Source organism: Pelecanus crispus, chromosome 11, assembly GCF_030463565.1.
Source record: "Pelecanus crispus isolate bPelCri1 chromosome 11, bPelCri1.pri, whole genome shotgun sequence".
Classification (NCBI taxonomy): domain Eukaryota; kingdom Metazoa; phylum Chordata; class Aves; order Pelecaniformes; family Pelecanidae; genus Pelecanus; species Pelecanus crispus.
In genome coordinates, this window is record NC_134653.1 from 38,004,519 (window position 1) to 38,019,148 (window position 14,630).

The 14,630-nt window shown below is 43.2% G+C and overlaps 1 protein-coding gene across 3 annotated transcripts in view; it reads right to left on the minus strand.

The window, feature by feature from the left end:
- Positions 1-831: 831 nt before the first annotated feature.
- Positions 832-14,630, minus strand: part of ZDHHC8 (zDHHC palmitoyltransferase 8) — a 111,421-nt gene continuing 97,622 nt past the window's right edge. Inside the window, exons 6-12 of one of the 3 annotated variants that reach the window (XM_075718841.1) lie at positions 11,577-11,668; positions 10,207-10,248; positions 9,761-9,893; positions 8,763-8,880; positions 7,934-8,043; positions 3,920-4,956; positions 832-1,003 (exon numbers count right to left, since the gene is read on the minus strand). In XM_075718841.1, coding sequence (XP_075574956.1) covers positions 832-1,003; positions 3,920-4,956; positions 7,934-8,043; positions 8,763-8,880; positions 9,761-9,893; positions 10,207-10,248; positions 11,577-11,668 — 1,704 coding nt within the window. Of the gene's footprint in view, positions 1,004-3,919; positions 4,957-7,890; positions 8,044-8,762; positions 8,881-9,760; positions 9,894-10,206; positions 10,249-11,576; positions 11,669-14,630 lie in introns of all 3 variants that reach the window. The other 2 variants (XM_075718843.1, XM_075718842.1) reach the window with 2 other exon arrangements.

The window sequence follows — 14,630 nt, forward strand, 5'->3', positions numbered from 1 at the left end:
CAAACATTTCCTTTTTTATCTGCTTGGTTTTGTTTCCGAGTCAGAGAAGCCTTTGAAAACCAGAGGGAGCGAGAGGTCAGAGTGGAAGATCCTTACTGGTGCTGCGGTCCTTTTCCACGAGAGACAAACACACGCGCACGCGCACACACACACGATTTCACACACAGGGAGGCGAACGGCAGACAGTGAGAAGCTGTTGCTATCCTTTCTCCTGCTCCCATCTGGGAGCAGGGAGGCTTTTAAAGACGACACGGCGTTCGTGGCCCTTGCCTTGCTCCTTCCCAGGAGGAGGAGCCGGACCTGCAACGCCTGGGGGACACAGAGGAGTTCTCGCACACGCGGACTGCCCAGCACAGGCAGCCTGCTTTCCATGTCGCTAGGAAAACAGCAGTTGGGCCTCTGACTCCTGCCGGACACGTCGCTGGCCAGAAGAACTGGGAAGGGGCATGGGAAAAACTGAATGATCCTGGACTGACCGTACTTTTTCACAGCACAACTGGTATGCGACAGGTTTGTTGGACAGACGCACGCACAATGGCTTTAGCGCTCTCTTGCATGAAAGAAATCCTCTCTGTGGTTGTGGTGTTAGGTTGTAGCCAGTTCCTGCCCGTCGGTTCAGGAAGAGTCTGATGGACTGTACAATTTTACTCCCTCAAGAATAAGGCTGCAGCTGGTTTTTGGCCAAAAGAGAAAGATGAAAACAGAACAAACCCAAAACAAGAAAAGGAGAGTGGCCGGCTGCTGCTGCTCCTTCTTGGTTGTTATTTGAGTCTTCACAGTGCTCCTAGCTTCATGGCTGGCTGAGTGGATGGCTCTTTAATTAATTTTATTTTACACTGAAATTTCATAGGTTGTTCCACCAACTCCAGACACCTTCTTAACATTTGAGTGTCTAGCAGGGCTGACAGGCGTCCCCTGGGAACTTGATGTTGAACCCAACCTGGATATTCCTTTTGGCTGTCCATTTATTTTACTGTGAGGTGTCTTCAACTGCATGTCATCCCTGCACCAAAAGAAACATCAAAAGAAGCAATGTTAGAACCAAAGCGTGATAGCAGAATGGCTTCATTCAGGATAAACAATTACCCCTGTTACCCTGAGTCCCAGTGTTGCAAAATATTCAAGCATGGGAGCAACCTGGCTGAAGCCAATACACTTGATGAAAAGCCACTGAAATGAGAGAATTCATTTGGCCATTAGGTTGGTGGATCAGACCCCGCTAATATTTGTTCATTCAGCTACTTGCTTAAATGCTTTCTTGAACCAAACTAATTGCATAAGCATTTGTAGGACGCAGGAGGGTTTCACTTTTACCACTGTTGACCTTATGCCAAATTGTGTCTTGCAATCAGAAATAAAATACTCAGAAAAAACACTTCCCCGTTAAATATCCAGTTAAACAAAATTCTGTTGCTCATCTCTGAAAGACATGAGAGAGGTGAAGCGTAAGACTGCTTTATGACAGAAGACACAAACTGAATCAAGTCAGGAAGCACTCTAAGATGTCTGTAATTAAAGACCATATTCCGGACGGACTCTTTAAAATAATTTCCTTTCTTATGACCTACCGCCGGGGAGCATGGACAACAGGCTTTCCTCAAAAGATCTTTTAAATCTAGGCCACTACACACTAAAGCTTAATATGTCTCGTCCCCAGGACTCACGAAGTAATTAGATAAAAGCCTACCAAAGAACTTGTGTACGTTCTGGAAGCGCCAGCCCAGCCGGGGTCTGCTGTGCTCTCACATCTCACTCCTGCACCGTGGTGTCTGCTTGGGTCTGCCTCCGTCTGGAGTTTAAGGCTGGCTCGTGCCAGCAGCAGTGACATGGGGCCGGGACACTTTCTGTCTGCCTGCAAACCGAGGCAGCCTGAGCTATTTTGGACCACCCTAACTTCTTCTGGAGGCCAGAGGGTTTGACGGATTAACTGTATTCAAAAGGCAATTTCTTCCTTTACATCTGTAAACAAAGTACCCCGGACTTTTACATGGCTTTTGACAGGCTCAGAATAGCTCCTAAACTAAAAATGCTTTTTATGGGGCAACCTGGTCTGGCAGCTGTACCCGGGAGCTGGAGCAGCAGGTCCAGCTCACACCAGCCCGGCTTCTGCTACGCATTTTAGCTCTGTTTGCACTAGAGAATGGAGCTGCAGGTATCTGAACCAGCAAAACACACATACATAAATTAAAAAAAAAAAAAAATTACGTGGTTTCGTAAAACGCTGCTGTATCGCCAAATGGCCGAAATGTGCAGGGACCAAATTCTACATTTATCTCATTGAAGTATTATAACAGCCCTAATTCAGTGCTGAAATTCTCCTGAAGAACACAGTCTGCCTCCTGAAACAAGGCAGAAAGGAGCTGGGGAGCACTGGGGGAAAAGGGAGAAGGGAATGTCATTTGGAGTGTTACTGACAGAAAATGTGCTAGGTTTACAAAGCACAGAGTGCCTGTGGGAGGTTTACTTCACTAGGTAAAAAACTTCCCAGTTTATTTAGCTATTTATTAATCTAGCTACTTGACTTGACTTTAGGGACTTCAGTAAAAAAGATCCTCTGCAATGGTATCATGTCTGCAACTTTCTTTAACATCCGATGGCATCTGTAGCTATTTTAATAGCTAGACCACTTTTGCCAGACACTGTATTTTTCAGTACTTCAAAGAGCTGGACTGAAGTGAATTTACAGGCTCTACATTTCAAACAAGCACAGTGTAAAAGCAGTGGGACCAACAGACTGACAGCATAACCAAGAACCAGAGACTAAGAAAAAGCAAACAGCTTTTGATATTAGCATCTTTCTACAGCAGCAGCTGACATGTCCAGGTCTCAAACAGAGGGCAGAGAGGCAAAAGAAAGTCCACAGGTCTTCTTTCACTGAAACAGAATCATTTCTTTACTACGTATGAAGAGGAAAAAAGGGCTGTCTACCTCCTGAAAGTTAGATCTTCCACCAGTAGACAAATCATCTTAACAACTACAATTCACTGGAAAACGTTGAGGAAAAACTTGCTGGCACTAAACTTCAGCAGACCTACAATAATGGTTCTCCCATATTTCAGTAACTTTCCCCAAAATGTTGGATAATATCGGAGTGAGAAACCTGGGACCTTAACCACAGGAGAGCATAGTGCAGGAAGTGCCAGATGCAAAGAAAACCTAGTTATTTCTGATGAGCTGTCCAGGCCCCAGCTTGGTTGAAATACTGCATCCTCGGCAGGATAATGTAGCTCTTCTCAAACTTTCAAGCCTTATAGTCTCCAGAAGGAAGAGAAAGAAAGGTAAGTGCATGCAGAAGCTGCAGCTGAGGATCTTGCTCAGATACCACTTACTCAGGCTTTCAGCACAACAAATCCTCTCTCTCCCCACACTGTCGCCCTGAGGTAATGCCAAGATCGTCTGTGCTTTTATCACCAGTTCTGTACTTTGGGATGCTCAATACAGCTAAATACACAGCTCTATGCCAAGCACCATTGCCAGGACGGGTCTCAGCCCCTGTTCCCTTAGTGCAGGGGATGCTTGCACGTGCTGTGATCCCAGCTTTGCCTCTGTGTCCAAGCAATGGCTGGGTCCAGCCTCCCTTTAGGCTGCAAACTAAAACAGCTCCGCATTTTTACGTGTAACGGGAGGGATAATCTGCCTCCTATCTTGCAAATAATTATCCAATTCAGCTAAGACACTAAATAGCTGCAACTTTCACAACTTAATTGACCACCTGCAGTTCAAGTTACAGCAAATGTGCAAACATTTTGTCACAATGAGGTTGCAATAATGGTGTCACAGAATTGAAGAGCACCCACAAACCTCCCACCCTCGCTGGCCTACAGTGAACACGTAATCTGGGCCGTGCCTCCAGCGCAGCGCCCTGCACTTGCTTGTGAACAGACTCACACTGCTAAGCAGCACCTAAAGCAGTACATACCTTTGTGCTCCCACTGATTGCACCTCTGTAATTTCCACAGTGTTTACAAATGAGACAGCCTTCGGGCCTCCGTAAGAGGGTGACCTAGGCATCCCTGTGGGGGATGACGGGACCTGGTGGCCTGGGGATTTGTAGGAGCCATTGCTCACCCTGCCCTGTAGTGCTTGATGGGACTGGACGTTATTATTGGCTAAATCAGCTTGCAGAGAGGTTGTGGAAGTCCTTGGTGCTCTTGTCATTGCACTTGAGAGTGAAGACACTGAGGACTGCAGTATAGGGTTCCTTGTGCTAAAACTGGTAGCAGCCATCAGATTGTCTCTAGATCCGTATCTCATTGCCATGCTGCGTGGGTCTTCAGAGAGCGTGCTGACTTGCTGAAGGCTGTAAGAGCTAGGGGTGTCATAGACACCCGAGTCTGCAAACACTGAATCGGGGTGCGAGTGGAGGAGCTTCTCCCTCTCTTCCATCTCTTTCCTCTCCTGGATGGATGCCATAATGGTTTTGGAAAGGTTATCATAGCGGACTGGGGAGGGGTCTCGCTGATGTGGAGCTGGACCCCCCAGCACTGGGCTGAAGCTCTGCGGTGGTTGGCGTTGCAGCTCGCTCCCCCGTAGATGGCACATTTTGGCTGATAAATATGGGGAGTGGTACCCAATGGAGCTGACCGCAGAATGGGCGATGCACTTCCTCCCCGAGGGCGACATGGGGTTTAGCAAACTGTCATATGAAAGACTCCCATTTCTGTTAGACAGGGAATTGGGAGAAAAGATGCTTTTGTAAGGGGTGGAAGCCGCCCCTTCAGACTTCATTGGATGAAGGGCCACCTTGTCTGTCCCCTTCCTACCAGCAGATTTCAGGCTCAGGGATCGTGAATTGATGGCAAAGGAATCTATCTGGAGCGGGGAAGACTGATAGGTCTTGTGGAGGGAGCTCTTCCGGTAGCTGGGGATGTCCAGGCTGGGTTCGGACTGGTAATCAAGGCTCCTGCCATCCTCTTCTATCAGAGCCCCTTGACTGTGTCCCTCCTGCATGGTGATCTAAAACAGAGGTGAATATGAGAAACAGAAGCCAATGATACGACGGTAGAGGTTTGCTCTCCATGGTGAGTGCACGGGAAGAAAAGAGCTGGAGGTCTTCTCAGACTCTCAGCCCAGCTATGACACAGGTTCATTACAAGGAATCTCCTAACTCCTGTTCAGCATACGGATAAGCACCTTAGAAGCAAGGAGGAGTTATTCACAATAAGTGCTAAATAATCTTGACAGTAATAGATATGTCAATACATGGGCACCGAAAACACAAAATGAGAGACCTTCTAAACTGAGACTCAAGTCTCAGTCAGGGTAAATCAGATTGCAATCTGATAATACTGCCCTTGGAAAAAGCACTTCAACTTTTCTACAAATAGCTCTTGAGTTGAGGGATGTCTGGTTTTGCATGCTGAGTCAGAAATACTTTAGGCTTCATTTCAACACACTGGGGACCAGCACACTCTTATCCTCTTTACTCAGAGCTATGAATATTCAGTAATTCTGAATTTCTGGTCATAGGTCTTCAAAATTAAGCACCTAAGCTTAATTAAAGCAGAGAGGCTCCTTCCCACCATTTAGACAACAAAATGAAGCAATTTTCTCTTTTTTATTGCCTGTGTCGGAGAGAGCGGCCACATCAGAGAAGGAAACGTAGGCCATAATTTATTTATGTGCACTGAAAACAGATAGGACTTCACTTTGGTTTACTCTATGAAAGATTCCTTACAGTTCTGTTCACTTAAAATGCCATTCTGTGCCAAGCAAATAATTTTTGCTGATATTTTTAAGAGAGAGTCTGCCATAATGCACAATAAATTAGCTACATTGGCTCTGCAAATGAAGAATTATTATCAGCCACATATTTAATCAGAAATGCAGTCAATGCAGTTTGTTCTTCATCTAATTTCTTTTAGAGGACAACTATCCAAAAAAGCCTAACTGGCAAAAATCTGTTTTATTCTGATTTTTTCTTCAAGTTTTTTTCTTTGAGCTAGAAGATAGGGAAATACGCAAAACAGCTCACTATCTTCTAAAGCATGGTGCTGAATTTGGCCTCCCATGGAAAAAGGAGACCAAGTGACAGCCTGTAAAGGCGGAGGAGAGAGCAATGACATAGCTTGTATTTGTGCTACTTATCCTTGTGCCCTGATCCTTCCTTCCTAACAGCTTTCACTGCTCAGAAGCAGAATTACATTGACAGGCTGAAGAACTGATACAGAAGAGACAACATGATACTCCTCACCCCCGCTAGTCTCTTTCCCCCTGTACCTTACACTTAGATACGGCTTGGCAGACAAAGACATGCTATCCTACCAGCTTGCCAAGTGAACTCATTTTCATAATATTCCCACTTGACTACTAGAAAATTGTGACTACTATAAAATTGAACAAGTCCACAAAGCTGATTGTATGCACACTAGTCAGCCTACAGTAACAACACCTTTTTAGGTTCGTATTGAAACAGCAACCCTCAGAATGAAGATGCTGTACGCTGTTACGATTTCACAGCGCTGCCCAGTCTCCTGGCCTACTTAAAATCTCTCCTGTATCTACATTGCATCTATGGCTAGTTACTGAATGAATAAAACAAGCTTGCCTTCCACGGCTCTCTGACTTTTGGCCTCATGACCCAAAATACTGTTGCTTACACAGCTCAAAATTGCTAGCTGATGCCTGTAAACAGAATATTTTGAATTGGATGTCAAGCCATTTTTCATGTAATAAAGTGCAGATGATAGGATATTAAACTTTTTGGATACAGTGACCACACTGTTGTTCTTATGTTCCCTTTCATAAGCCAATCTTTTCTTCATTAAGTGGACAAATCCAGAGAATAAGATTGACAATTATTACAGTAAGACTAAAACCCAAACTTGGTAGTAGCTGGAATTCCACCATCTATCACCATCTTTCTTTTCAAAACAAGGATGATACTAGAAAAGTTTTCTTCACCATTTAAGGAACATTCTGTCTTATTCCAGTGTTGCTGCAGTCAGTTATATCTCTCTACCATATTTTCCTTTCCTTACTTATATCACCCCCTTCTTGTTATTGCAGGGGTGACATCGGAGGACCTGATGAAATAAATTGTAAGACAACTGCATTGTGTGTGGTATGTGTGTTTTAAGGGTATCTCCACTGGTGTGCGAAGACTTGGATGCATATTGCAAATATACAAGTTAGACCGGTGATTTTCAAACTGCTGTTCTCAGGTCCTGGGGGACCAAGGAATAGTTGCGACAAAACCACCAGAAATAAGTGAGAAAAACAAGCCTATTAGCAGTGGGCTTAGTTTTGCACTCTGCTTTCAAAGGAAGCAGTGTAAACTGTTTCAAAACTCCTAAGCAAAAGAGAAAACAGTCAAAATTCCAGAGCAACTCTCTCTAATTGTTTGGACCTCAGTTTTTTTGATAGGAGGAAATGGTGCCAAGTGTTAGGAAGTTTTTTTTTCCCCCCCATATAACCCAAATGCACTGAGAAGGTGCTAAGGAAGGTCAGACTGAGGCATCTTCCATTAATTTTAACTAAAATATCTCTTGGGATGCTTTCAAAGTTCTTTCTGTTTTGCAAGCTGACATCTTAATGAACCACTGAGCTTGTTGTCTGTTGGCTAAAGGGTCTGATCCAGAAAAGCGCTAAGCATGCCCAGCTCCCTCTGAAGTGAACGTGCGTTGGCACCTATGTCAGGAGAAGCCAATGGGAGGTGACACTTCTCAGCATCTCAGGATCAGGCCAAGACACTGGTAAAGCAGCAGCGCACGCCTGTCAGCAGGACAGACGTGTCAAGCTCAACAGAGGAAAGCTGCGAAAGCAGACATGTTTTCATAAGGAGCACAGTGAGAATGCACACTATCGCACAACAATGCCAAGTGTTGTTATTTACTTTTACACTCTGACATTCACTAGAGCCCTGCGGTGAATTTATCCTCAGCTCCATGCTGCCTGGTGTTGGCTGGGAGCAGATTCTCCCAGGCTGGCTCACCTGCTCAGCTGTAGCATGGTAGTGGACTTTGGGATTGTTGCTGAAAGCCGGTCGATACTTGTACATGGCAGGTGTAGGAGGGCTGATAAGTTTGGGTGAAAGGCCACCTTCTGTAAAAGAAAAAAAAAAAAAAAAAGACTTTCTATTAAAATGTGTGGACAGAAAACTATCATCCCTAATTCCTTGCTATCCATGGTCCTCTGCAAACGGACCTGTTCTGGAAAGACTAAAACTTGCAGCACTTTTGTGCAGAATTCCACCAAAATCAATGGGTCCCCTGTGGAAGTAACAGTACATTGCTGCCAGATCAGCAATCTAAAGAAAAGAAACAAGGTATAATATATTAAGTGGGGTGACATATTTTGATGAGTAGTAATTTTGCCATAATTTGAAATACTAGATATTTGGGTTGAATTCAGCTACTAGTTTTGTCTTTAAAAAAAAAAAAGTTTTTTTAATAGTATCAAAGCCTTAATTTCACATTTTCATAAATGATTGTTTGTAATGCCTAAGCATTTCATGCTCATATTTCTGACTCCTTAGTTCAAAATGACATTTTTCATTTTAAAATTGATAAAAAATTTAAGAAGGTGTTTAAAAACTCTGCGAAACTGATATGAAATATCCAACCTAGGCTTGAATGAACCACTTCAAGCTGCCTTTTTCCTCCCTTTCCTGCTGCTTATTCCCCTAGCTCAGAACCCCTATAAATAGGAAAAAACCCTTCATCCAGATCCCATTACTGTTTTGAAAGAATACCAGAAGCCTTTTAAAGAGACTGAAATATTTTCTTATTAGTAAAAATAAAACACTGATCATGCAACTATACCTTCACTGGTCCCCAGCTGCCCTTTTAGCTCAGAGTACTTGCTTGGATCTCCTTTGGGCGGGAGAGGTGGTTGTACATCCATGCTTTTATCCTCCAGACCTTCCAGGCTAATTTTAGACTGAAAATGACCAAAGAATCAATCACTCCCTGCAACTTGGTGAAATAACAGCATGTGTCAGAGTGCCGGATGTACCACAGAGCAAGAACTACCTATACCTATAATGACAAACATGATTTAGCATCCACTGCAGACAAGGACTGTCATGTATAAAACTAGCATTGTCGTAACACGCCAGTATAATTTTAAATGCACTATCCTAGCCTACTTGGCATGCTAAATAACATTATCATCACGCTAGCTAATATGTGGCAGCAGACAATGGTGTTTTCTAGCATTTTTCAGCAACTTTCCAAGCAGCTCTCAGCAAGTAACTACACAAAGAGTGTAACAAGTAATTATCCACAAAAATCTTGCAAGGTGGCTTCTTTTGAATCCACTTTTTATATGATTAATCCTTCTATTTCATGCCAGGAGAAACTAAAAAAGAAGAGGTGAGAAGAGAACTCAGCTTCTGAGCCAATATTCCTTTCAGGGGACCGCAAACCTTCCTGCAGCTCAAAACCTTCTTTGAAGTAGAACAGCTGACCTGGTGTTACAAGGGTTCCCACACAGTGTTAGGTTCGTTAAAAATTAATTTGAAGACCAAGAGGTGGCAACTCTTGGGACAGAAAGTATTGCAAAGAACAGCCACCTCTTCCAAAAGATGCCCAGAGGCATTCTATTATAGAGCTGCAAAAAGGGCTGTTACTGGATCACGAGCTGCTGTTACTGAACCTGCGTTACTTTCAGAGGATGAAGTATACGACAAGGACTCAACCTCTATCATTTTCTCAAAAAAATGCATCATCTCAAAGCGATTTTCAATGACAAACTCATTCCCAGGCTTGGTAATGCTCAATCCATGCTCTTCAAAAGCAGCACTTGAAGGTTACCTTACCTTGCTCCGGTTGAGGTTGGCTTGGATCCCGTTGTCACTGATCTTCACTGTGATCTGTCGCTCAGATAAATCAGGTCTGAAGAAAGGAGGCTTCACACTCACAGCTTGCTTTTTCTTGGGCTCAACTATGTACCTGATTAATTGTTCAACAGTCATCATTAAAATAAACAGTAACCTAAGAACGAGGCATAAAGACAAGGAAATCTTCCTGCTTCCAGGTTATGATTTAAGAACATGTCAGAATCTAGGTAAGCACACTCCGTTTATTTCAATGGATGTAATAATTAAAAAGCAATAAAAAGATCAATGGGTTTTTTAGCGACCAAAAGGAGAGGATGCATTAAAAAACCCAAGCAATTTTTGAAGCACTGATGGACAAGAGCACAGTTCACATGAAGAGAGAAAGAGAGGCCTACCACCAGTGGAAGCTATTTACTAGATCTTGCCTAGTTAACATGAAACAGCTTCCCTGCAGTGGAAGATGGTGACTGGGGGAATAAGACCCAGCACGTGGGGAGTTAACATGGCGAAGATGATGTGCTGTCTGTTCTAGCTTGCCACATGGTGACTTGTTTCTGTAGCATGTTTAGAGTGTTCAAATAAATGGAGGGGAAAGAAACACACAGGTCTATAGGAAGCAACAAATCTAAAGGGAAATGGCTGACTTGAGATATCTCATTTATTTGCAGTGGACTGGAATTCTGTAAGTGCAATTGGGCAGTGGCTGTACAATGCATAAATATCAACACACACACAAGCCTTCTCTGTTTCATCTAGTGAATAGGACATTCTAGTAGTGACGGCTCAGTGACTTTCAACATACAGGACAATTTGAACAGGTCTTCACAAAACACAAACATTCTGCTTGCTGAAAGTCTGAGAATAGCCATGATGCTATTACTGACACCCCTCTCAACAGGAGTGTCTCCCAACTTCTAATAACTGGCTCTCTCAAAGTTTCTTGACCTGATTTTCACATTTTGTTTAAGTCTGAGAAGCAGCTATTCCAGTGTCTTCACTTAAACAGTCTTTTAGGATTTATTTGTTGCATAGCAAAGGAAAAAAAAAAGGCAGATAATAGTGTCAGGGTCTGGAATTGCTCAACACCCTGAAAAGGCTCAAATAAGTCTTCTTGTAGTATGATTATTAACATGTTTGCAGGCTGGACAGCTCAGCACCTAGGATATTTATACTCCATCTATTGCATTAAAAACCTGATTGCAAAATGTGAAACGATAAATCCATTTCCCCCAAAATAGAAAGCCATAAATAAAATCCCAAGTTCCATGATGTAGACCTCATTGAAAATCTGTTTTATGATAATGAAAGTGCCAGTGAGATTGAAAACCACAGCAGCCTTGAATTAGATTTATGTCTTAAGGAGAAAGGCTGATTTTTGATTCCTTCCTTTTCTCCAGCAGACCAGAATACCTGGACATTGACTATACAGTGCAAAAAGTCGTGTTGGGAATATGATAATATACAGAAACTTACCTCGTTACCGAAATCCACTGGATAAACAAGTTGGTGAAGACAAAGGTATCAGCTCTTGATATAATTTGACATGCTCATTCCAAATAAACATTTCTGGGATGAGGGTTATGAATTACATTAAGAAAGCAACTGCTTGGACAGGTTACAGCCATGCAACAGTGAAGCAGCTATGACAGAACCCTGCCTTCAGGAGTGTTTTGCTTTACTTCCCTGTTATTTCATCAATGGTCTTTCACTTGTGAGCCCAACCAAACACACTTTCTTCCTCTGTCCCAACAACTACTCTACCTCCCTCATTCCCAGCTGAGAGCGTTTCTCTTACCTGGGAGCCAAGGGGCTGCAGAGCACATGTTCCACGTTTCCGCAGCATCCCCGGGTAAAAGGATTCACTCCCCCACGGAATTTACCTGTCACCTGGAAACATTCAGGACAGTGCTCAAACCTCTGGTTATATGAAAGCCATCATCCAACCCTCAGAAAGCCAAGAACAAGTATGCCTTGCTCTGACCCTACTGCCCTTCCCAAACAGATAGTTTTTTTTGAATGCTGCCCTTCCTCTCTCCGGCTCTAACACACAACCTCCATCAGATACTTTTACCTAGGAGGCACACCAACTACAGTTCCCTTCCCAAAAGGGCAGTGAGCTCAACATGACTGGGTTTTAAAGTGGCCAGGTTCATCTCTCCATGCTGCTCCTGCATTAGATTCATGCCTGCTGTCAGCCAGACATCCTGCTTTGGTCCCTTCCATTCTCCTGTCGCTTCCACTCCTCTGCCTTGGCAAGTCCCCTCCAAACAAACAGGAATGTCAATTCAACATTCATAATGTTGGATGAGATCAACGTTTCCTCTCTATCAGCCTCCCATCCCTAGTGGCAAGCGGTACAAACCACTGCCTTATGCGGGAGGGTGCCAGGAACTCCCTGGTGATTATGATGTTCGCTTGGAAATGAGCTAGTTTAATAAAAGCCAAGCGTCATTAGACTGGCGGGATCCATTCAAAGCTTCATAAGCATTATAAAGGGTTTGTACTCCACAGGCAGATACTTGAAAGTAACCATATGGGGATAAATACCAATAAAGCCAGAGAGATTAATAGTGGTTGCCATTAAAAGCATTACTGTTGCTGTTCACAAGTAATGCATTTTAATCAACTCATAGTTCTGATCTAGCAACAAGTTTACAGAGTACCAGAAACACTTTAATTACTTGCACATAAAATAACAACGATTAAATGATTTTGCAATATATTATGCTGGCCTCTTTGATATAACATAAAACTCTTTAAAAGGCCAAGAGAGAAATGTTGGAAGTTCTGAGTCTTGGAAGAGTAACCTGATGACTAAAACATGGGCCTGGGACATTTGGCACAGCTGCATTCAATCCTGGGCTTAAGCTGACTTGTGCCAGATGCTGGCAAAGCACTTCATATCTCCGTGCCCATTTTCTCAAACACAATATGAAAATAAAATTTCTCTAACTCACAGATTACATTACTAATTATATCAATTTGGTTTCCAAAGTAGTTGAAATCCACTGATAGAAAGCAGTCTCAGAAGGAAGGATATTTATTTACTCTATTCAGAAACTAAAAATACCAGGATATGAGCAGATGTTGGGTTATGGGTTATTTTGATTCCAAAAAAGACTTCCAGAGGCATTCAGAAAGCTCACAAACATCTAAACTCAGCCACTATGTACTCCTAAATCACAGTCTGCCTACCATGAATGCTCTAAAGCTATGGACTCCAGAATGAACAAATAACCAAAAATTTGCAGTAAAACACCAAAAATGTCTGTACCACTGGCCTATAAAATGTCCTGGGAAAAGAGGACAAGTGTAGCTGAGCATATTGTAACTGGAAAGCTGACAGCAGATAACTAACAGTGTGAGAAAAAAGAATCAATACTGAGACTGCATGAGAAAAGTGAATGTTTTAAAACAGTGGCAAAGCCAGGAGCAGATCTCATATCCATCACTCCTGGTATGGTGCTCTAATTACTTAGACATGCTTCCCTTGAAAGGGACCTGAAGGCTGGCAACACCCATCCTCCAGTTACAGATAGGCAGTACATATGACTAAACAGAAATTAAGACCAGATTATATTTAATTTTCAGAAAATGGCATGGGAAGATGAATTAATCTCAAGTGGTTTGGTAGCTCAGGAAACCAAACCAAGCTAGGATGCATTTTCCAATAGCTATTTCATAGAATCATAGAACACTTTGGGTGGGAAGGGCCCTTTAGAGCCCATCCATCCCAACTCCTGCAGTGCCAGGGACAGCTTTAACCAGAGCAGGGGGCTCAGAGCCCCGTCCAACCTGGCCTGGGATGTTCCCAGGGATGGGGCATCTCCCACCTCTCTGGGCAACCTGTGCCAGTGCCTCATCACCCTCATTGTAAACAATTTCAATCAAGTTAAATACAAAATTCAACCTTCCTAAATGTTAGTGTAGCCACAAACACAAGAAGTTAAATTTTACTTTTTTTTTTTTAAATTTAAATTTTTCCTTTCTCCCCAGCCTAAAATTTTAATGACAGTTTTCATCACTGCATAAAGACAAGCCTAAGGCAGACCATGATTTGGGTTATGAGACCGAAATGCCCTGGGTTTCATGCTACTATTGTTAGCACTATCAAACATAATAAGTGGCCAAAATCAATCTTAAAATGAAGAGCAGCTGATTCCAAGCAGGACAGAGAAAAGCATTTAAAAGATTTACAGCCATGGTAAGCCTGCTTTGTTCAAAGGCCACGTTAGGCAACAATTCGGGATGACTTCATAGTCTTCGCTTATGTTAACCTCCCACACTACTCTGGAAAAAAGTTTTTATTGTCTCTTGTGGGACAGGAGACAATCCCGTCCCAGTTTACGAAGGCCTGGCCTCAGACAGATGTTTTCAACACTCAGACTGCACAGCAGCCATACAAGCTACATAAGCATGAAGCCTCAGCCTGCAGGACAGCCAGAACAGCACACTGCTCAGCATGAGCTAGAGAGCACCCATAGACACAAAAACAGTAAAAATGCATTTGAAAAAAAAAAAAAAAGTGAAAAAAAGGTGTGATGTGGGAAAAAAAGCGAAAAAAACCCCCAGATGTGTGAGGGGCGCTTTGGAGCTGGAGCTGTGAAACGATGAAGCACTGGAGTGCACACAATTAATCAGCCTTGGGAAGAAAGCTGAAAACGCCGTCTGCAGCTGCCTGGCACGCTGCGTGACCCAGTGCCAAGCTTTCTAACTGAGCTACCCCTTACGAATGGCAGGGGCACGCTATCGGTCCCATGGCTAGACCTCTGTCCCCCACATCATGCTACTGATATGCACGTGCATATCTGGATCACCCACACAGGGGCTGTGGATCACATATGTTCAA